Raw genomic sequence first — 21894 nt, forward strand, 5'->3', positions numbered from 1 at the left:
TCACGGCTCGTCGAAAGTGATGACGGCATTTCTGTCGCCGTATGTAACGAGGCACTTCGATGACATTGGGCCGACAACGGTGCAAGACAAAGAACAGTTCTCAAGCCTGCCGCGGCACACGCACTCGCTCACACATACACGGTGTAGTGTCTCTACGACTCGATTGCTCTAGTCCTGAAACACCCAAAAGTGAAACAAAGCCGGTGATTAAAACAAAACGAACTTATTTACTGATACATCAAAATAGGAAACGTCCACGCAGCTCAAAAGGTTAGCTGGCGACTGATGTTTTCCCGGGTACGCCGGATCGGATTCTCCTCCTTGCACCACAAACACACACACACACAAACAACCACCGACACTAGCATGGGCGTCCGCAGGATTTTGCCTTGGGGGGTGCAAACCCGTGTTACATCGCGTCTGGGGGAGGGGGGGAGAGAGAGAGCTGGCACAGCTTGGGGTGGGGGGGGGGGGGGGCAAGTGCCGGTGTGGCTTGAGGGGAGCAAGTGCCCCGTTTTATGGCCCACTTCGGAGTGGAGAACAGTCGCGGTTTCAGTCAAGCGCGCTTTCTATGTTCCAAGGCCACGGACACGGGGGCCGTATGCTAGACGGCCTTCGCTACGCGTGGCTCTTGCACTGGAAACTCCAAAACAAACTGTCCGCGACACACGGCCCGTATCCACGTGCGGTCCTCGTTGCCATGACTGCTGATTTATCAGTAGCTCTACTGATGTTTGTAATTTCTTCTGACTCAGTGAAAAGGTGACGGAATCTACTGCTTTTCGGTCTTTTTACAAAAATGAAAGGAACCTCTACGTTTCTTTACTAAGTTTACATTAATGTGATATCACCAGACAAGCAAGAAATTCCTTTCTTTGCGATGTTCTCAAACGCAGCACTACTTTTGACTGACGAGCCATAGACACTATAGACTTTCATACAGTAAGCATAACAGGAAGCTCTATGTCATGAGCAAATACCAGCAAGTCGTGAGACAGAAATGTGAATGCACAACGCGCCCCACAGCTACGAAACCACAAGCAATATACTATCTGGCTCTTGCGCCAGTGCCCCATACCCCGTGCGAAGAAGTATGGACCCTGGAATAAAGGAAGTATGGGCCACGGTGCACCGGCCTGGACGTATACATACCGTCGGGCAAACAGGGCCCACCTCCACCGTTCAATAAAGGTCATCCTGTCATTTCTCTTAACAATTTTATTTTAGTTATTTATTCATCCGCTTATTGCTTACAAGAAACGAACGAGCATCGTTACGGCCACTAATATACATTTTCCAGGCACTGACACATCGTAATGCACTTAACGTAAAAATATGCTTAGTAGTGAAAGGAGATCTACCCGCTCACCCCCTCACCCCCCGGCTCCCTCCCTCTCCTTCACAGAGGCGTGCGGGAGTAAGTGTTGCCATTCGTCCTCCGTTCCTCTCATTTTGACGAAGGACCAAGCAGTTACCCTCCGAACTTTGCGCACGGCACGCATGCTTCTGCAGTTCGTCCTTCGAGGGAGTAAAGCGCCCTTTTTCGGATGAACTGCGCAGTTACTCCCGAAAACTTTTTAGAGTGTATATGTGTGACAGAAGTGGCTCGTTGGGGATGGCGGATGATAAACTGCAAGAGAGAGGACGTGGCATACGATGCCTCTATGGAATAGACAGACGGGGGAAACTATGTAATGATACGTCGTAAGTTATAGGTACAGCTAGTAAAGCTGGTAAAGCTACGTACAGCACCGTCAAAGCACAGTAGAAACACGGCGCATCGTACATGTGTATAGTTTCGGATCACGTCTGTCGCCATCATTTGATTTAATTACGTTATACAAAGAATTTCCTGCATTTGCGTTAGCAGTAAATGATGACGATGCTCCATTATTTACGTAACGTGGTCTTTCAGGCAGAACATCAGAATTAAGTTTCCTTTAGCGATGGAAGAAACTTTTGTAGACAAGCGCAGATGAGGTGTGCTAGGTATTTCCAGGTCGAAGCTTACTATTGAGTTTTTTATTAAGGGGAAAGCCTTAGATGCCTCATCAAGCGCGACAATTGACCGTCGGCTTCCCGCGTCAGCGGCGTCGGGGAAGCACGAGTGATGCTAAAGTTCATCATCACGTGATGACGTCACCGCGACGTCACACATCACAAACATTTCTGACGTCATTGTGACGTCACCTCACACGATGACAGGATCACATGACGTCGTAGCTTGGCCTAAGAAGGGCCGATAACGGCGGCACTGCGAAACTGCGTTAGGGTAGGGCGGGGCAAAATGCGACAAAAATTTGAAAATAGCGAATATTTTATTTTATTTCACTCGTTACCATAAAACATCAGTGCAGGAACTTTCTTTTAGGTAAAAGGTATGTGCTACATAAATATGGCGATCTTGTGACTGTTCAAAAGTTTATTTTAAAAAGAAACAAAAAATGCACCAGATGTCTCATTTTGCCCCAACCTGCAGGACAAAACGAGCCGCTTCGTGAATCAAAACGAGGCAGTGTGAAAGAATTTTATCCTTTGAGTTCTTGCAGTAGAAGCACTTCAGATTCACTCCGTGGGCCCCCACGCAGTCTTCATGAGCCCAGTCTTCGCACTCCACGCGTTGAATCCAAACAGAACCCGACGTTGTGTTGCTCCGAAACTCCTGAAAAGCATTCAGTGCATTTTTCATGTCGTTTGCTCCAATGAAACTCTAGATGATGTTCTCTTGTATGTCCGTACCATCCTAAACAAAAAAAAATATTACATATAATGAGCGTAAATAAATGGTTCACTTAATAAGACACTCTGTAAGGCAATTCAATGCCTTTTTGTCGCGTTTTGCCCCTCTCATATGCCCGAATTAAAAAAATTTTGCCTTTTGGCCCACGGCACCAAATGAACTAAACTTTTGGTGGAATGTAGCTAGTAGTATAAAGTAACAATATAGATACTTACGTTGTTGTACTGACGCCGCAGTAGCTTCATGCACGGATCCGAATATTTGGCCGAGTAGAATTTCACCCCTTTTTGGCGGGTCACGAACACACTGTCATCAGCCACGCAATTTTTCCCGCGCAAACGCTGCGAGCAATCAACTTTTACGCAAAAAACGTCGAAAACTACCGGCACCTATCGCTGAAATAGAGAAACAAAAGAAAAGGTACATTTTGTATTAGCTGTAGAAAAGAGGATGGATTTCACCTTCGAGGCGTCTTAGGTGAATGCATAAGGGACCCTGTGAGCTTTTAATTGCGAGGAAAATTATAGCCATGGTTTAAAGCATGCGCCTTGTTCGAACGTCCTGGAAATATAATAGACGAAGATGAACAACTGTGTGGTTTTACAGTATTCGCCGCAACGTGCGTGTCACTGCGACAACCACAGCGCATGGTGCGCAAACTAACTGCTTATGTAATACCCCTTTGAGGGTCTTCAAGGAAATAAACAATGCTGCACAAATTTGAAATTAAAGGAAAAAAAATGTGGAAGCTCTTCATTGTTGCAACGTAGGTGTATATAAACACGTTGAACAGCACTTTGGAAAGCATGTCGGTGATCTAAAGGCATAATCTGGCACAAGTAGCAGACCAGCAAGGCGTTGCTTCGGGCTAGTTGGTAATCCATAATTACGAGATTTATAGCGGGGAACTTCTACACAAGGGACAAAGGAACACGACGAGCACAAGCGCTAACTTCCAACTAACGTTTAATAACTAACGTTTCAACTAACGTAAGTTCCAACTAACGTTTCTTATTTTCTTTCTTTCACTGTATATATTTGCGAGCGCAGATATTAAACGTTAGTTGGAAGTTAGCGCTTGTGCTCGTCGTGTTCCTTTGTCCCTTGTGTAGAAGTTCCGCGCTATAAATCTCGTAATTATAGCAGACCAGGACACAAGACCACAACACGTCACATGCGCTTCTTTGTGGCGGTCCTTTCTTTTTTTTTTCTTTTTTTTGTATTGAATTATGTCTCTTTAGAAAACACCAACTCGCCCAACAACATGTCCTTCTGGGAGATGTCGGTGATTTGTTGAGATAAATGTTCCACGCAGCGTATAAACCCTTGGAAGAAAAAAAAAAAAAGGCGCGTTTGTGGCTCACTGAAGGCAGGGATAGTTAAGGCGACAAATACAGCGAGAAATATTGATATGCCCGTCTGGGTGGCTTCGGTGGTTAATTGTTGCTTAAATTTAGTAATTCTGATCACTGGGAGACAGAACACGCATATACCGTGAACCATAGAGTTTCTTACTATAACACCTAGAGGGGAATCTGGCGCTAGTGTCTATGCGGGCTCCTTCAGCGGCGCTTGAGACACCATGGGAGTGATGGGAAGTACAGGATTCGGATCTGCTTCGGATGGCTTCGTTCTTGAGATTCGCGACGCTTGTTTGCCGAGTGTAAAACAAAGTGATATGAAGTTATTTCCAATTAAAACTTGCTCCATTCTTTTGTACGTAATACTTATTGCAAAAAGTATGCGTGACCGTGAGACGGAAGTGAAACCTGGACAATTTCAACCACCAGGTATGTCTGCAATTGTGTTCTAGATCTGGCATCACGATATAATGAATTATTTTTTTTCAACACTTAAAACAAATACGCTTGTTTTTCTCTCGAAAGTACGCATTATCTACGTATGGAAATAACAGTACTGTATTGAGTGAGAAACACCTACGCATCGTCTGCTGCGATGCCAGGTGCGTCTGTCCAAGTGGCCTGCCCCCGACGCATCTCTCGTTTTGTTGTGAAGTCGAGTCAAAGGAGCGCGACGGTGCGTCTACTTAGCTTCGCCGTCGTTTTGCAGTCGATTTGAAAGTTTTGAGAAGTAGGGCTTATAAAAAAAATGTGAACTCTATGCAGTTTTCTGCACTGGCATGGGACGCTACACCTATGCGCAACGGTGAGTACACGACGCTTTTCTAAAACTGTCAAATACAACCTGGAAAGCTGCAACGTCGCAGCAAACCAAGAGATCTAGCGGTCTCCAGCCTCTTTGAACAACAAAGGCACTGCTTGAGTGCTTTGAAGCGCACCCCACTGCCCACACCTCGCGAAGAACGAAACTGAAACTGTAGAAAAAGATTCGTAGAAAGTTCGCTAGCTAACGCTATCCAATCCGAAGCCTGTACTTCCCATCATTCCCATGGTGGCTTAACGATCGCAGCTCCACTTTTCCTCTCTAGGTCATTGTATGAAACTCTATGCGGTGAGAGAGAGAGACATAACTTTATTTGTGTCCTTGCTGGGGTCAAGGGAGGCGGGGGCCGGGAGACTAGCCCTACCGGAGCTCCCCTTCCTCAGGCGGCGGCCAGACCTTGGGTCTTGGCGGCGTCTTCGGCCAGCCGGACTGCCCAGAGTTGGTCATCCGGGCACGCGCTGAGCAGCATAGCCTCCCACTGCTCGGGCGTGGTTATCTTAAGTTTAGGGTTCTTGCTGTGTTTGGTGGTGTGTGTCGCTGCGGGACATGCCCAGATAATGTGGTCGAGGTTGGCGCGAGCCATCCCGCAAGCTTTGCACTGTGGTGTGTAAACGTCCGGGTATATGCGACTGTACAGCGTGGGTGTAGGGAATGTTCGCGTCTGTAATAATCGCCATGTTGTCGACTGTTGCTTATTTAGCGACTTGTCAGGGGGTGGTGAAAAGTCCGACAAAAAGTTCCCGGAGCGCCCACCCTAAGTTTCAGGTTTGCTGCCTCTACTGTGCATATGAAACCAGCCTGGCGTTGCGTTGTTTAAACTGCCTATGACTGGGCTGACGTTCTCTCTTCCTTTTTTTTTCTTTTTGCGCAATTCGGATACTGCAGTCTTTGGCCTTTGACTGTACGTAATATATGCTCTGACAACGCACACTGATTCGGCCTGACAAGTGGTGACGGGTATCGTGTTCTAATGTATAACGAACGCTGTAGGCACGGTGTCTCGATATTTGCACTAAGGACCTTTGGTACAACAATAGAACTTGGCGCGAGTAGCGAACGAGCTGACGATACACTCAAATAGCATACGTGAGCGAAGTAACAGTTGGGGTTTTCCTCCCACCGACGCCCCGTGCGCGTATCCGCCCTTTCCATCGCGGTTTGCGCTTCGTTAGAGAGAGAGGGAGAGAGAGCATGCCTACCTGAGCTTCGCAAGCCGTGTAGCTGCCAAGAAAAACTAGACTTGCGGCCGTGGCTGTCGCACAGAGAAAGATGACCTTCAGTGGCCATCCATGCTGACGCCAACATGATTTCGAAGCAAGTGAAAACAACTTGACCTCAAAGCAAGCGAAAGTATTATTTTTCAGGAGAAAGTTAACAGATAATGGCATTAAGGGGACTGTTTTTTACAACCTTTAGACCGAACGAAACGCATTGCTCATGCGCGATACTCTTCAGGGATTGCTGGTGGCTATAGCGTGGAGCCACGCCCTGTTCCGAGCCACTGTCCGATACCGAAGAGAAGAAGAAGAGGAAAAAAAAAAAAAAAGAGGATATAGTCGTGACTTTCAAGCGGATTTCGCAGCTCTTCAAGGACGCTCTTCTCTCGCACGTCACAAGCGATCCCGTTCGTTGGATGATGACTTCTAAAGTTTTTCAAGAGAACGCAGTTCAAGTTCCAGGAACTAAAGCTGATAATTGCGGCTGCCTTTGCGATCGGATCGCTTTTAGTGTCCATTCCGCATAAGTAGCTTTTGGCGCCCACCGCGTAACGTGGGACTAGCTTTCGAGCGGGAAATACGATGTGCCCTGCAGCGAAGACAACGCCCGTAGAGAAGTAACCGTATGCGTGCTCACTCCTCGGCACATTCGCGAAACAAGCAGGTGTGTGCAGGCGCATTTCCGACGCGCTCTTCTGTAATCCCAGGGAGGGGGATGGGGGGTGGGGGGGGGGGGGGGGGGGCAACAACCTGAACTGCAGCTAGATCCTGCCTCGGATTTATGCAGGGAGGAGAGTGAGGTGATAAAAATTGCGATTGCGTGGTGCTTGCTGCCTAACCTATTAAAACAGAAATAAAGAAGCTTTATTTGCGTTCCCCTACTTGAAGTGGCTAATGAACAATGGCTAATATTATTGCAGGTTTGTTCTAACTGCGAATAAAAATAGGCCAAAATGAATATTTCTGAGCAGGCACTTGAAATTTTAATGCCATACGAGCAAAGCTGTCGATTGTTGCCGATATATATGTATATATATAGAGAGAGAGTTGGCGAAAGAGGCACCATTTCTGCTTTACGGGGAGCACGGCCGCTGAACGATGTTCAAGCACAAGCTATGAGCAATTTTTAACCGCGGAGCTGTTTCAGTCAGGCGGCCGTTACTCCGTGAGCTACGAACAGAGAATGATCATCGTCGTGAACCGACACGCGCTCTCTTCGTCCTCCTCCTCGTCTTTGTCGTCTTCTTCATTTACTGCTTCGCTCCCACAACACGTGCGCCGATTCCTCCGGCGCGGAATGCAATGACTCTGATGTCGCCGAGTACAGAGCGAGAGAGAGAGTGAGAAAGAACAAAAGAGAAATGAAAATATAGAAAGGGGGAAATTCTAGGGCACAAAATTTCTTCGCGAAATTCGAACCCGCGCACCCATGATCCGAAGGTGAGTGTCTTAACCACTCGGCTACCCAGGCACGCTAGAAGAGCCTAGCATAGCCTTGTATAGCACAGCATAGCGAGGGCGGTGGGAAAGGGAAATGAGGGTGAGGGGAGGGAAAGGAGGAGGAGAGAGGGTAAAACATAGGATAGAAAGAAAAAGAGAGAAATAGAGAGAACGAAAGCCAGAAAGAGAAAGGAGGAGAGACAGATAGAGAATCAAAGAAAGAGAGGGAAATAAATACAAAGAAATAGGAAGCGAGAAATACAGAGAGAGAAAGAGAGAAAGGGAGAGAAAGACAAAAAGACCGAGAAAGAAATAGATATATATATAGAGAGAAAGAAAGAAATAAAGAAATAGAAACAGAGACAAGAAAGACATACACAAAAACATAGAGAAGAGAGAAAAGGAAAGCAGTAGAGGAAGAAAGAAAGAAAGAAAGAAGAAATTTGCAAAACTTAGCAAAACAGCAACAGCCGGGACAACCTAGGTGCCCATCAGCTCCGGTGTCTCTTCAGCATTGCGCCTCCAGTGCAAGCTACGCTAATTTCTTTCTCTGACTTCTGTTATGCAAAAAAAAAGGGGGGGGGGGGGGGCGGGGCTCTTTCATAGTACCAACGTCAGCAATACATTTAAGACACTTGGCTAAAGCCGTCGAGGTCAAACGTATTTTCGATAAGACTTATGGGATGATGAAATGCATAAGAGAAATAAACGAAAAACAACAACAACAACAACAACCACAACCATCAGACCGATTTCATTGCACTATTCAGTTCGAGACACTACCGACACTGTATAAGAACTGGACTCCGCAGAACGACTGTGTTCGCGCGACGTTGACAGCGTGCGTTTTCCTCTCCATGCGCATGTGCAGTCACCGAACGCCTCTCTCTCTGACATCCCTGCATTTCGCTGTTCTATTATCCTTCTCGTTTTAGATCGTCTCCCTTCATAAAACGCAGCAGTCCGATTAGAAGCGGATGGTCGCACTGCGAAGAGCAACAATGTTCGCGAACCAACATGAGATCCCAGACGCTGTAGTGTTTACACTGCCTTCGGAGTGCTGGAAAGTTGACGCAACGTGACCGCCAGCCTTATTTCAGAAGTCGACTGGCCTTGGTGACCTTTCGTAGACTTGATGCGCTCTCCTGCTTGCAATTAACATTCTCGCTCTCTCCCTTCTTTCTTTCTATACTCCTTTTAGATTGGTGTAGAGGGCCGAGCCAGACGAGCATCTGTGGTTCTTCGTTACCCCCGCCCCCCTCTCTCTCTCTGTGCGGCCACAAGGATCGTGCACGTAAGTAACACGCAAAGTCAAAAACGGAACATTTAAAGGCGAAACACTGACGGCGACTTCGCGCAGAAGGTATCCGCGTTCCATCTATTTACGAAACGCTGCAAGGCGTATAGCGCCTCCGCAAGCATGAAGCCTTTGTCGTCGCCTCAGCTACTGTGAATCTCAAAGCCATAGTGCAATAAATTCTAGAAAAATGAGATAGCGTGCTCACTACCATCCTATCTACACACCCGTTCAAATTTGAACAGTTAAATAGCGCAAACTTCAGGGACGAAAGACAGGAGAATGCGACACACACAAGCGCTAACTTCTAACTGAATATTATTGAAGAAAACGCAAGAATATAAAAGTAGCCCAAACACGTACCTTGCTGAGTTATATATCCGTTCAAAGCCAGAATCGAGGTAAACGGCGAAGTGGCGATTAAATTTCGAGAATGATGTCATCCCGAAGTGAGAGCTCACATTGTTTCGTGTAAGAGTGACACACCCACACACACACCCACCCACCCGCCCACCCACCCCCTTGCTCTCGCGCGCAGAGAGAGAGAGAGAGAGAGAGAGACTGCGCGAACAGTCATGCGAAAAGCTTTCAATGAAGATCATATTTCGTGACAGACAAAAAAAAAAAAAGAAAACGAAAGGAGAGTTCAGCTTTAATTATTGTCGCCCTCAGATGTTCGCTATGACCGCCAGTTGTTTGCGCGCTCATTTCAGCTAGCGCGACAGCTTCTGAGAAAATCATCGGGTTGAGTGTAATGAGGTTTTTCCTTCACAAACAACTACAATCCGAATATGTCACAAATATGCCTTCTAAGGTCGACGTTATCGACGTTCCATGTATTTATACACTCAGACATTTTCTCCACCGATACGAACTGTAGACCTTCGAGAACATACATGCTTCGCTTCAGCTGATTCGAAGGCGCGCTTGTGCGTCGTATTTTGCATATTCCTGGCGATAATCTTCGAATGCGGAAATAACTTTCCTCGAAGAAGGCTCGACAACGCGGAGCACACAGCTGCCGCAGATTTCACGCAAGAGCAACCGTCGCCGCAATCGCCGCTGCGGCGGGCCTTGGCCTTCGACCGGTCTTCTGAAGAGTACCTGGCCGCTTTTGTTCGGACAGCTAAGCGTCCTGTCTGCAACGACCGCGAGCAATGAAGCCCTTGACAAGAAGAAAAAACACTCGAGCACATCACGCAAGAAAGGCTTTGCCGTATGAAAAGAAAGGCGCGTACAGCTGATCGAACTCCCTCGCCCCGCGTCCACTGGACTTTTCCGAAAGCGCAGCGTCGAAGCGAGGTCGCCGGCTGTGACGCTCACCGGCGGCGAGCGTGGCGAACCAGGAGGAGGACGGGTGTGGAGCCAGGCCAGCGTGACGCGAGGGGCGCGTCACGTGGCCCGGTTCCCCTTTCACCTTCCGCGGTGTATTCCCGGCTTCCCATCCGGCCCCATAACCAGAGAGCGAACAACGGTGGCCCCAAACGCGGCATCCCCGAGCGGACGCGCTTGCATGGACCGCACGACAGGCCGCCGCTGCCGGGCCAGCCGCCGATCGACGACCGCATGATGTTCGCGCCGGCTCTGTTGCCGCCGCTGCTGCTGCTGGCGCTGGCCGGCCGCGCGCAGCAGCAGCAGCAGCACTTCCCCAGGACCCGGTTCCAACCGGTGCACCGGTACCCGCCGCTGCCCAACGGCATCAAGCTCAGCCCGGAGCTCATCAACCAGGCACTCCAGCTGCCGCCCAATGGCCACCCCCAGGGGCCCGCTCAGCAGCAGCAGCAACAGAGCTTCAGGCCGCAGCGCATGGTGCAGCTGACGATACCGCAGGGCGTGCTGCGGGGCCGCGTACTGCGCACGCCCTCGGGCCGGGGCCTGGTCGCCTTCCTCGGTGTGCCGTACGCCGCCGCACCCCTCGGGCCACTACGATTCAAGGTGAGCACTTGCACCACTGCACCACACCACAGCCCATGCCCGTACATGTTAGCCGTACAGGAGAGCAGTGCTTGCGCCGTACGGGAAGCATCTACGGGAACTTTGCACTGCAGCAATGGCCGGTGCGAACTACATGCTCAATCGAGCTTTCTTTTTCTACGTAACGCTGCGGCGACGTCGGGAAAGCGAGCGATCCAACTGACCAACCGGGTGAGGCGAAATGGCATGACCACATGCATGTCGCGACGCTCAAATGACGGGTAATTCTGAATCGCTATTTACCTTGTTGATGTGATAACGCGCCACTCGTGTCGCAGGAACATGTGACTACCAGACTTGCGCCAGGCATGTCGAAACATCGGAACTAAATATTCATGTCTTGCAACTGCGGTGACTGATACATTTAAGGTAGTAGCACTAGTTCTACAAATGAGTGCTGGGTTGTGGATTTTGCGTACGCAAATATTGACATATTTAACGCAAGAGTAGTCGCGACTCAGTTCACGCGCCTGCCTGGAACGTTTGCCCTCTGACAGGTTGATCTATTAATCGAATTATTTCTAAGAAGACCAATTCAACAAATTATCATTTACAATCTGGGTTGCGTCCTTATCTAACTAATATAAAACGAGTGTTCAATACGGCAGTGGTATGCGCCGTTGGAATCACACGGAAGCGTCCATCTTATGTGCTACGTGAAAGTCTGCTTTCATATAGAACGACCGCTGCAATCTGGAAGATAACATTTCATAGTTTCAGCTTTACGCATGCTTTCTTCCTTTGTGATGTTATTTGAGAGGTAACGTGGCAAGCAAAAAATAAGCCTATGGCATAAATATAATGGAATGGAAAAAATTTTATTCAGGTCGGTCGTCCCAAAACAACTCAATATGGTCGAATAGTATAACACATAAAAGTTCTGCACAGAAGACCAGAACGTCACTGAAAATAGGACACATGAACTTGCACAGGTATGCTCAAAGGCGCGCAGTTCCTTAAATAAATATACTTAAAACTCTATGAGGAAATGGGCGCATGAGTTTACTCTTTTGCACACAACTTGAACAACACAAGTGCTATAATAGTCATATAGCGTAGTCCGTGATCACATAGCAAAAAAAAGAAAACGAATTTGAACTGTTATGTCGGCTATGTCATCTGTAGCATTCTTACATTTGTATTTGAGGACTCTAAAATTTCAAACAACTCTGAGATATTGCTAGTTTGATAGTTTTTAAAGCCCAATAATAATATGTGGGGTTTAACGTCCCAAAACCACGATATGATTATGAGAGACGCCGTAGTGGAGGGCTCCGGAAATTTCGACCACCTGGGGTTCTTTAACGTGCACCTAAATCTAAGTACACGGGCCTCAAACATTATCGCTTCCACCGAAAATGCAGTCGCCGCGGCCGTTTTTAAAGCCCAGATGAGTATGAAGCATAATTATTTACGTTTAAATCTCGACAGCATTGAAAGACGCAATGCTATACTCTGCGGTATAGAAATACTGTTGGGGGTTTACACTGCACGGCGTTAGTCGAATAGATGAGATACGCCATGGAAAGCCGTGTGAGAGAACTAGCTTTTTCACCCTTTAAATTGCACGACATGTAGAAGGTGTTAGCGACTGTAATTTGATGGTTATTGCTTCTCACGTAAAGTGATGCAACAAAAAAATTTCGAAGACATGCTGGATATGGATAGCCTGGCTGATGGACTAGAATACTAGTATACTCCAGTCAGATAAGATTAATACATAAGACAGAGACAAGCACATGAATAGATTTCCCACATTAAGAGTGGAAATATCGCACGTTAACACGGTATTCGTTGTTCTTGAGAACACGTGTGATCCGCAGAGTAAAACGTTGCCCCCCCCCCCCCAAAAAAAAAAACCCTAAAAAGAAAAGAATGCACAGAAAGTAGCAGGAATAGGAAAGAAAAAGGTCCCATAAAGACGGGAGAAAACAGAAAGCCATAAGGTTAACTTAAATCGCTCTTTTTAGTACATGCCGGTGTCAATTTCATTTTGTGAAATAAGATTACCAAGTATGAAATGAGCTAAATGACAAATAGATTTTCCATTCCTATAAGCAGCGCTGTATAAGACACACCTGTCCACTGCCTGAATTCTGCAGACACATTTACTGCAGTAGCAGTTAAATGTACAAGACTTCAGGTTTGTGGAGCATGTTCGTTGTTTCCATTACGCCATCGTTATTGCGTCTCCATTTTCAGCGTACCTCCACATCCTGTCTCTTAAAGAAAAATATCAGAAAAGAAGACCCGAAGAAAGAAGCTTCAACACCATGCATCATCTGCGGTTATGTCCACTTGGAAGCCATGTGCACTAAACACTGAGCCATGGCGGAAGCCTTATTTTAACGGCGGAGCTGTTTAAGCTCGCTGTTGGTCCGTGACGGGTGAACAGAAATGATCATCATCATGAAACGGCACGCGCTCTCTTCGTCCTCTTCGTCCTCTTCGTCTCCTGCTTCGCTCCCAGAACACGTGCGCCGATTTGTCCCGCATGGGATGCAATAACTCTAATGAGCGAGAGAAAGAAAGAAAGAGAGAGAAAGAAAGAGAGACAAAATATTTTTGGCGAAAGAATATCTTGGTGAGTCTTGTATAGTATAGTATAGCAAGGAGGTGGGAAAGGGAAGCGAGGGTGAGGAGGAGGTAAAGGAGGAGGGGAGAGAATGAAGCATAGCATATAAAGAATGAGAAAGAGAGAAATAGAGAGAAATAAAGGTAGAAAGAGAAAAAAAGAAAGAAAGAGATTGTGAAAGAAAGAGAGAGAAAGAGAGAGAAAGAAATAGAGATAATAAAAGATAGATAGAACGAGGAAGCAAACAAGAAAGAGAAAGAAAAAGAAAAAAAGCGCAAGAAATAGATAGATAGATAGATAGATAGATAGATAGATAGATAGATAGATAGATAGATAGATAGATAGATAGATAGATAGATAGATAGATAGATAGATAGATAGATAGATAGATAGATGATAGATAGATAAAATAAATAAACAAAGACAAAAAAGACAGAAAAACGGAGAGAAGAGGGAAAAAGAAAGAAAGAGAGGAAGAAAGAAAGAGAAAACTAAAGAGAAACAAAGCAGGCCGCCCATCTCCGCGCTTCCTTCAGGCTTGGCACCACTGGGGCGAAGCTGCATTTAATTTTTTCTTGGTATTTATTAGTGCGAAATAAGTTCACGCCGCCAGAGTGCCAGTTGAGTGCGGTGTGACGCGAATCATTGTAGTTTAGCAAGGCGGGCTTACGCGGTTCGTGTTTGCAGCGAAACGACGGCCGTAGTTGTAGCGTGTCTGCGAACTGCAGGAGGTGTGTGCAGTGGAAATGACACAACGGTTGTTCAAGATGAAATGCTTTAGTTTAAAATGCAGTAACCCCGTTTGGGCAGCGTGGCACTCACACACGGCGAATGATGTCCCCTTGGGGCAGCGTGGGCCTAAGAAGTTCTAACCGCATGACAGCGAAGAGAGTCTCGTCGGAGCACTAACGCCTACGTTCCTCGAATTCAGGCGGAATAAGAAGCGCCTTGGGAGACGAGACATTTGTGGCACAAAGGGAGCATCCCTGCCTTAATGGACGACAAACTGGTTCGTGTGCAAAAAGTCGGGCACGATCGAGCATGCATTCATGGAGTGTTGGTATCTCATTTTCTTCTGGGATAAGCTGCAAAGAACCCTTGAAAAAAAAAAAGACTCATCCATGACATTCACCTACTGATATACGCCATGAGATACTAACCCTTTATCCATGCAAAAGCAATATGGTATACCTTTTGATATGATCATGCTTCTGCGCCTCCGCAGTCTGTTGGTGACATGTATGTCGGTGAGACACGCTCACATCAGCAGGATATCAGCTATAGATAATTTTACGGAGAGCCTCATGACATTTTGCGGAGAGCCGCCTATGGACTGTGCGATTTCAGTGCAGGTTAAAGGACCCCAGATGGCCTTAATTATCCGGAGCCTTCCACTGCGGCGTGCCTTATAATCATGCCGCAGCTTTGACACGTAAAATCCCAGAAATTATTATTATTGCTGCGCCCAGCAGCAGAATGCTATGGCCAATAACACAGTCACTGCCGACGTGCGTGCCAGCAGTGCGCAGCGAACCCAGTTACGGAAATCAGTGGTAACATTTTTCCGCAGTTCATACTAGAGCTGTGCACAGGCCGTATTTCCGAGCCCGAGCCCGGCCCGGGCCCACTGACTTTGTCGAAGGCCCGCCCGAGCCCGACGGCAAAGGGCTGCGAGCCCGCCCGGTCCGGCCCGACGTAGGAAAGCACAATCCCGGGCCCGGCCCGGCCCGGCTTTTTGAAGGCTCGCTGCGAAAACAAAACATCGTTTTTCGGTAATTTTGCATTTTATTGAGCATATCAAATATGATCAAACGACACACGACGAACAGTCTCTATTACGCAGATTACAAGCTGTCGTGCAAAAACAGCAAGCAGTCCAACGATTCCGGCTTCAACGAAGTGCGGCGCTTTCGCATTATGTAGCCCGCCGAACTGAAGTTACTTTCGCTGCTTGCGCTCGTCGCCGGAATTGCTAATATATTTTTTTGCCAGCCTGGCAAGCGTGGGATATCTCTGCTGCTTGTTTTTCCAGAAGATTAAAGCTTCAGATGGACAGGAGGGCGATTCCATAGAGAGATAATCGGAGAGCTCATCTTCTGTAACTGCTACATTCTCACCACTGTAGCTCCACTCGCTGAACAACTGCATTGGAAAGGAAAAGCGGTAAAGGGCGGTCGCGGCAAAGGCGCTGTATGCGTGCTGGAAAACAATTCCCGCTCATTCTCTATATTTCGGGCTTGAGTCGGGCTTTGCGCCGGGCCCGAGCCCGGCCCGATAAAACTCCAAGTAGCCCGAGCCCGGCCCGGGCCCGAGGTGAAAATACGTCGGCCCGCCCGAGCCCGGCCCGCGGGCCGGGTCGGGCTCGGGCTACCCGGAGCCCGTGCACACCTCTAGTTCATACTTTATACTATATATAGATATAAGTTTTCCCAAATGTTGTGTGCTTCAGATGCTTGTACTCGGTGTTGACTTTAGCGGTGTGACGCCGGTGGGAACTTGAAGGGTAAACGAGGCTTGCGTATTTCTTAGAAGTTTGCGCCGATTTGTACGCTGCGTAGTAAGCGCGCGAGCGCGCACATGTCAAAGGAAACTGTGCGGGAAGACGGACTAAACAGCTATGGTGTAGTCAACATTGTGAATTCGCCCGTGTTACCCGTCGAGAAAGGGGGTAGTACCACCAGCATCTCTTCGAAGGCTAGACGCCGAGATAAAATAAACCGAAACAACCGAAAGTGGTCAAACTAGTGACAGTGAACTTGAAGAGGCTAAGCAATCCGGCGCGTGACGCGTTGCAGCGCGCATGACTGCGCGGCTCGGCACCTGCGGCTGTGAATCAGGCTTACAGCGTTGCGCAAGCGCAGTCAACGAAGAAGGTCGCTCTGCGGCGGCGACCACCACCTTGGCTGTCTTCGCCGCTGCTGCTGTTAAAGGGAGGCGCGACCTAGACCTTCGCATACGGTCGGCCGGACACACCCCCGCTCTTATGAATAAGCGCTGACGCTTGCAGAACTCGCCGCCTTCTTACTCATGCAGGCTCAGGGTACATTACACGTGTGGACACGGCGTAAGGTTTTCGCGTGTCAGCCGCGGTTCCGACGAACTCGTCGCCGCTCCTTTGCATATTACACTGTCCCTCGGCTTTTGCGTATATAACGAAGTACAGGCATTTGGTATGGTTGGGATGCACCATTACGCATTCAGAAGTCGACTGAAGTGACTCAGGGAGTATCAGAGAGATGCATGCTTGCTCAGGAGGAGGTGTACTGACGACGACGATGACGCGATAACACTTAAGCTGTCGACAGCGTTTGTCGTGGTTGGCGTATAGGAAATGATGTGCGAGTGCACATGGCACGCCCATTTGTGAGCTTTGAATGCCAGTCGCAGCTGAGCACTCTACCGAGCTTTTGGTGGGCGTAAGAGAGTGCCACGCGTTCGAAATGAATCAGGAACCATTCCTAACTATACACTACGGCGTTTTTCATGCCGTCTTTGCTACTTTCAGACACGTTCGAACAATCAATCAATCAATCAATCAATCAATCAATCAATCAATCAATCAATCAATCAATCAATCAATCAATCAATCAATCAATCAATCAATCAATCAATCAATCAATCAATCAATCAATCAGTATTGTATTTTCTACGAGACGTTGAATCTGCTTACTTGGTTCTGTCCCTCCTACATGCGGTATAACGTTATAATGAACAAGAAGAGCACAGTGAAAAGTGGGACTGGGTCATACATACATAGAGTATATACAAATACGAAATAACGGAACGGAACGACCGCGTCGTAACAGTTAATTCGTTAAAGCAGCGCAGGTGTGATTGCCCCGCCACGGTGGTCTAATGGTTATGGCGCTCGATTGCTGACCCAAAGGTCGCGGGATCGAATCCCGGCCGCGGCGGCTGCATTTTCAATGGAGGCGAAAATGTTCGAGGCCCGTGTACTTAGATTTAGGTGCACGTGAAAGAACTCCAGGTGGTCGAAATTTCCGGAGCCCTCCACTACGGCGTCTCTCATAATCATATCGTGGTTTTGGGACGTTAAACCCCAGATATTATTATTAGCGCAGGTGCGATTAATGCGTTCCAATCGCGAGATGGCACAAGGGGTGCCTTCATCGGCTTTCGGTTCCCCTTTTCTCCAATTAAAATTTCGAGAATGTAGCAAACATAACCCTCCTGTTAAGTTATGAGTCAAGTTAACAACTACAACCACCAGTAAATTTTAGCTTTCTTTATACGGGGCTGTTCCTGCTAACACTATATCCGCAATGTCAAATAGAGTGGTGAACCAAATACGCAGAAAGCTTATGCAATGACGTTCGCCGCCACGTTGAAAAACTCTAGATATATTGTAAAATACGCCTGATAGGTTCTTTAGCTCGCTGAAGCTTTAGACTGTAGTCGGAAATACCAAACTAAGCTGTTTTTTTTTTATGCAACACTTCCTTTGTCACGGAAGTTTTTATTTTTAATATTGTTAGTCTTATCACACGGGCAGAGTTATTGTCATTCTGAGTGTCACTTCGGCGGTGCGCTGCGGGACGAGAAAGAGTAGTGTCCTTTGCTATTGATGGTAATTGCGAAGGATGAATCAGTAAAAACAACAAATACTTATTAACGTTTGCCAAATAATAGCGTGCGTTCCATACTCATAAACCGAATTTAAAATGAATCTAAGTGCGAGTGAAGTAAATGATTGCGTTATCATTAACATCATTTGTCGTCATCAGATGTGGTACAAATGATAGCGCCCTCTCAGGCGTCCATTGCACGGCGTGCCCTATAGGCGACCGTGGCCGTAAACAGCCGGAGAGAGAGAATAATGAAATATTTTTAAGTACAGTGCGCTGTTTTACATAACATCACTCGCCATAAAAAAATGACAGATTAAAAAGAGTATGAACAGCTATAGGGGTTGCTATATATGGAATTACATGTTAGTCCATATACTGTGGGCAGAACTAGAAATGTGTACGTGTGGACGCTTTATTGCAATGTGAACTTCTGCAAACAAACTGTAAATTACCATCTTGTTTCAGTGTGCTATATTGTCACGTGGTCGTGACGTCGACGAAGACAGCAGTCGGCCTTTGCAGGGTGAAACTGTTTATTTGGCCGAACTTGTGGCCGGAAAATGAGAACTAGAACTACAGCAATACACGCTGTACAATGATAGCGGCGAACAGGGCGTCGTCCGTCGATCAACTGACAAGCTGTCAAGCGCGTCGGCTTTTATACAGGTGCTATCGAACTTTCCAGCAATATCGCTGGTGGCGGCATTATCTCTCGACAAAGCTAGAACATTCTCTGGCGGCGCGCAATCTTAACAAAACGACCTACTACAATCGAGAAGCTTCTCGAAGACTGCTTTGCGGACAGCGTCGATCGTTGATAAACGTCCTTGCTGGTCAAACCCGAATAATTCAAAATAAAACGAGAAGTGGGCGTGGCAATATGTTTTTTTTCTTTAGTTGTTCAAATTTTATTTTGGGTAACCATATTTTTTTTCTCTGCAGAACTTATAGAAACGGAGTAGCCGAGGTCATATAAAGCTCAACCTCTCCACAGCAAGCCAGTTAAAACAGAATAGAACAGAACAGAACAGTACCGACTAATAATTAATAATTCTTTCTAATTTTTTGGCCATTGCTGCCGAGGCTACACAGTTCAACACAGCGAAGTTCGCCGAACACATTCATTTGAGACTGCGTTATGCGGTGAGGGTCGCGAAATGTTCCCGTGTGACAACCTGCAAACGATACTATATTGCGCGCGCTCAAAATGGCACCAAATTTGTTCGCCGGCCAAGACTGTAACATTGAAGAAAAAGCGGCCGCTAAAACGAGCTTTCCTGTATGACTATATAGCGACACGGCCAGCTTCCTTCAACAACTATGCGAACTCAGTGTGGGCGCTATCTGGTAACCATTTCAATGCGACAAGGCATCTTGTTGCAAGTATAGGAAGCGTGTGCAAGTATAGGAAGCGTTGCAAGTATAGGAAGCGTGTGCGCTGTTACGCGATACCGCGCGCGGTAGCGATAGACAACCTCTGAGAGAACGGCTATCAGGACTTGACGGTGGACGCGTACGCATCCGGTGTCAAAAGTGGGATACGCGTTCATTCACGATAAGTTGAGGGCATTGTCGCTACGGTGACGTCGGTGACACATTCCGCACCTTATGTAGAAGGTGTAATTTCAAGGCGAAAGCCTTAGATGCCTCATAAAACGCGAAAATTGACCGTCGGTGGTGGCGGCGGCGTCAACAAGACCGATCCAAATGTTACGTGATCAGAGATGACGCCACTGTATGACGTTACATAACATGACCTCATGCGATGACGCCATAACATGACATCGTTGCTTGGTCGAAGGTGGGCCTATCCCAGAGGCAGTGCAACATAAATCTTCCGGGGAGGGGGGGGGGGACACGGATTAATCCTGTCGACTGAGCAGGAAAAAGAATAAGATGGCCTTCGCCTTCGAGTCGTCATATTCGAATGTATAATGGTCCATAGGGGTGTGCGAATAGTGAACTTTAGAACCGAATCGAATACGAATCGAATAGTGATGACACTGAATCGAATACGAATACAAACTGAATACTGTTCGAATAGTTTTCGAATAGTAAGGCAACCATTTTTAAAGCAGCCTTAGACTGGCAAGGTAACAATTTTCAAAACCTCCCAAGAATTCTACAACACCTTATTTGAAAGAAATATTCGCAAGCTTTAGCAAAGGAACATTACGATTACTTTTAACCGACAAAAAATACCACATATATTTAAACTGAGCAAACTCGTAGTGCAGGGTAGCCAAGCGAAATTTTTTCTGGTTAACCTCCCTGCCTTCTCCTTTTCTGTTTCCTTCCTTCCTTCCGTGTACAGCACGCAACGAGAGCCTTCGAAATATTTTGTAACTGCAGGCTGAAATATTGAAGTGACTACACTATTCAAGATAGTACCTTTAAAACAGCTTTTATGTGAAACTGATACATAAATACTAAGCAGTTTTCATGAGTTAACATCAGATAGTGGATTGATGACACTGTCGTTCTGGCGACACTGCAGTTTTAAGCAAATACGCATTCGTCCTGTGATCTAGCGTCGATAGTCCCGTTAAGTACGTGGGCTGCATGGATCTGGGTAATTTGATGACGAAAACAAGAAAAGCTACCCCTCGCTGCTCCGACGTCTCGTTCTTTCTAGCATTTTTCGTCGTTGCTGATTATTCGAAAAATATTCGAAAAGTATTCGGTATTTCGAGTATGCACTACTCGATTCAAGCCCCTAGTCGAATAGAACACTATTCGATTCGTTATTCAAAATTTTCGAATATTAGCACGCCCCTAAAAGGGACTGTGTGTCTTATTTTTTTTGGTAATTTTCCTCAAGATGTCTATAAGGAGTTTTGAAGAATCGTAAGTGACGTCTGGCTGAGATACTGCCAGCCAGGTGCAGGTTGACTCATTAGTTATTTTACCGGCAGAAGGAAAACACGCGAAATTTGTAGAATACGCGAATGTGAGCACCCGTGGCCACGCGCCCTTTGTGATCGGGAGGTGGATCGGGCGCATAAGGATTAAAATTTATTTGACAGCCACAAGCCGACTACTTCGATCGAAATTTGCTCGATCTCGCGCTAGCTGCCACCATACAATGCCAGCAAACGTGCTCATTTCGTTGTGCCACCTAATTCTCGAACGTTCTCAGAAGCTACGCTTTCCTTCTCTTGGCATCCATTCGGTAACTCTAATAGACAATCGGTCATATGCCCCTCGCATTACATCACTTGCCCTACTCAATTAATCCCGCTTAATCTCAACTATAGCACGTCGACTTCACCTCGGTTTGTTCTCCATACACCCTGTTGTTTTCCTGTCTCCTTCGTTTACGTGTACAGTTTTTCGTCACATCGCTCTTTCTGCCCTTCATTGTGCGCCGGTTGAATGCAATGTTTGTACACTTCACCTTTCTTTTTTCGATGGAGGTGCGCTGCTTGTCGAAACAAGTGCACACATTCGCGTATTCACCACCAACAGGGAGCCGCATTTTAAAAGAACTATACAGTATCAAGCGTCTTATTAAATAATTGCGGAGCCCGGTGTTCCAAACTCCCAGAATTCCTCACGCACTGGGTTGTCAATGTGTGACACTACTACTTATTTCTTTCATCTAGCTGGCACAAAAATTTTCGCACAGTTTCCCACTTATTTAACCACACAATGAGCTCTTGAAGAGCATGCGCAGCAAAAGAATACTTGGCCGCTATTTCACGCGTGCTTAAAGAGGAACTCCCACACCTACGCTGTTTACCGCTATACAAAAAAGCTATGGCCTTGACCGGAATAGAGAAAGAAAAAGCGGTGTATAGCTCGCAACGTCAAACTTCTCAGAAAATATCTCCCCCTTGCGTGGCGTTATCGTCGTCTGAAAACGCGAACGCGCGCAT

General features: G+C 46.9%; 1 protein-coding gene across 1 annotated transcript in view; it reads left to right on the plus strand.

Annotated features, from left to right (window-relative positions):
• Positions 1-10269: 10269 nt before the first annotated feature.
• Positions 10270-21894, plus strand: part of LOC119396857 (cocaine esterase) — a 55788-nt gene continuing 44163 nt past the window's right edge. The window contains exon 1 of the mRNA XM_037664204.2: positions 10270-10813. Within this exon, the coding sequence (XP_037520132.1) occupies positions 10445-10813 (369 nt within the window). The 5' untranslated portion in view covers positions 10270-10444. The remainder of the gene's footprint in view (positions 10814-21894) is intronic.

The sequence above is a fragment of the Rhipicephalus sanguineus genome, chromosome 1, assembly GCF_013339695.2.
Source record: "Rhipicephalus sanguineus isolate Rsan-2018 chromosome 1, BIME_Rsan_1.4, whole genome shotgun sequence".
NCBI classification, from domain to species: domain Eukaryota; kingdom Metazoa; phylum Arthropoda; class Arachnida; order Ixodida; family Ixodidae; genus Rhipicephalus; species Rhipicephalus sanguineus.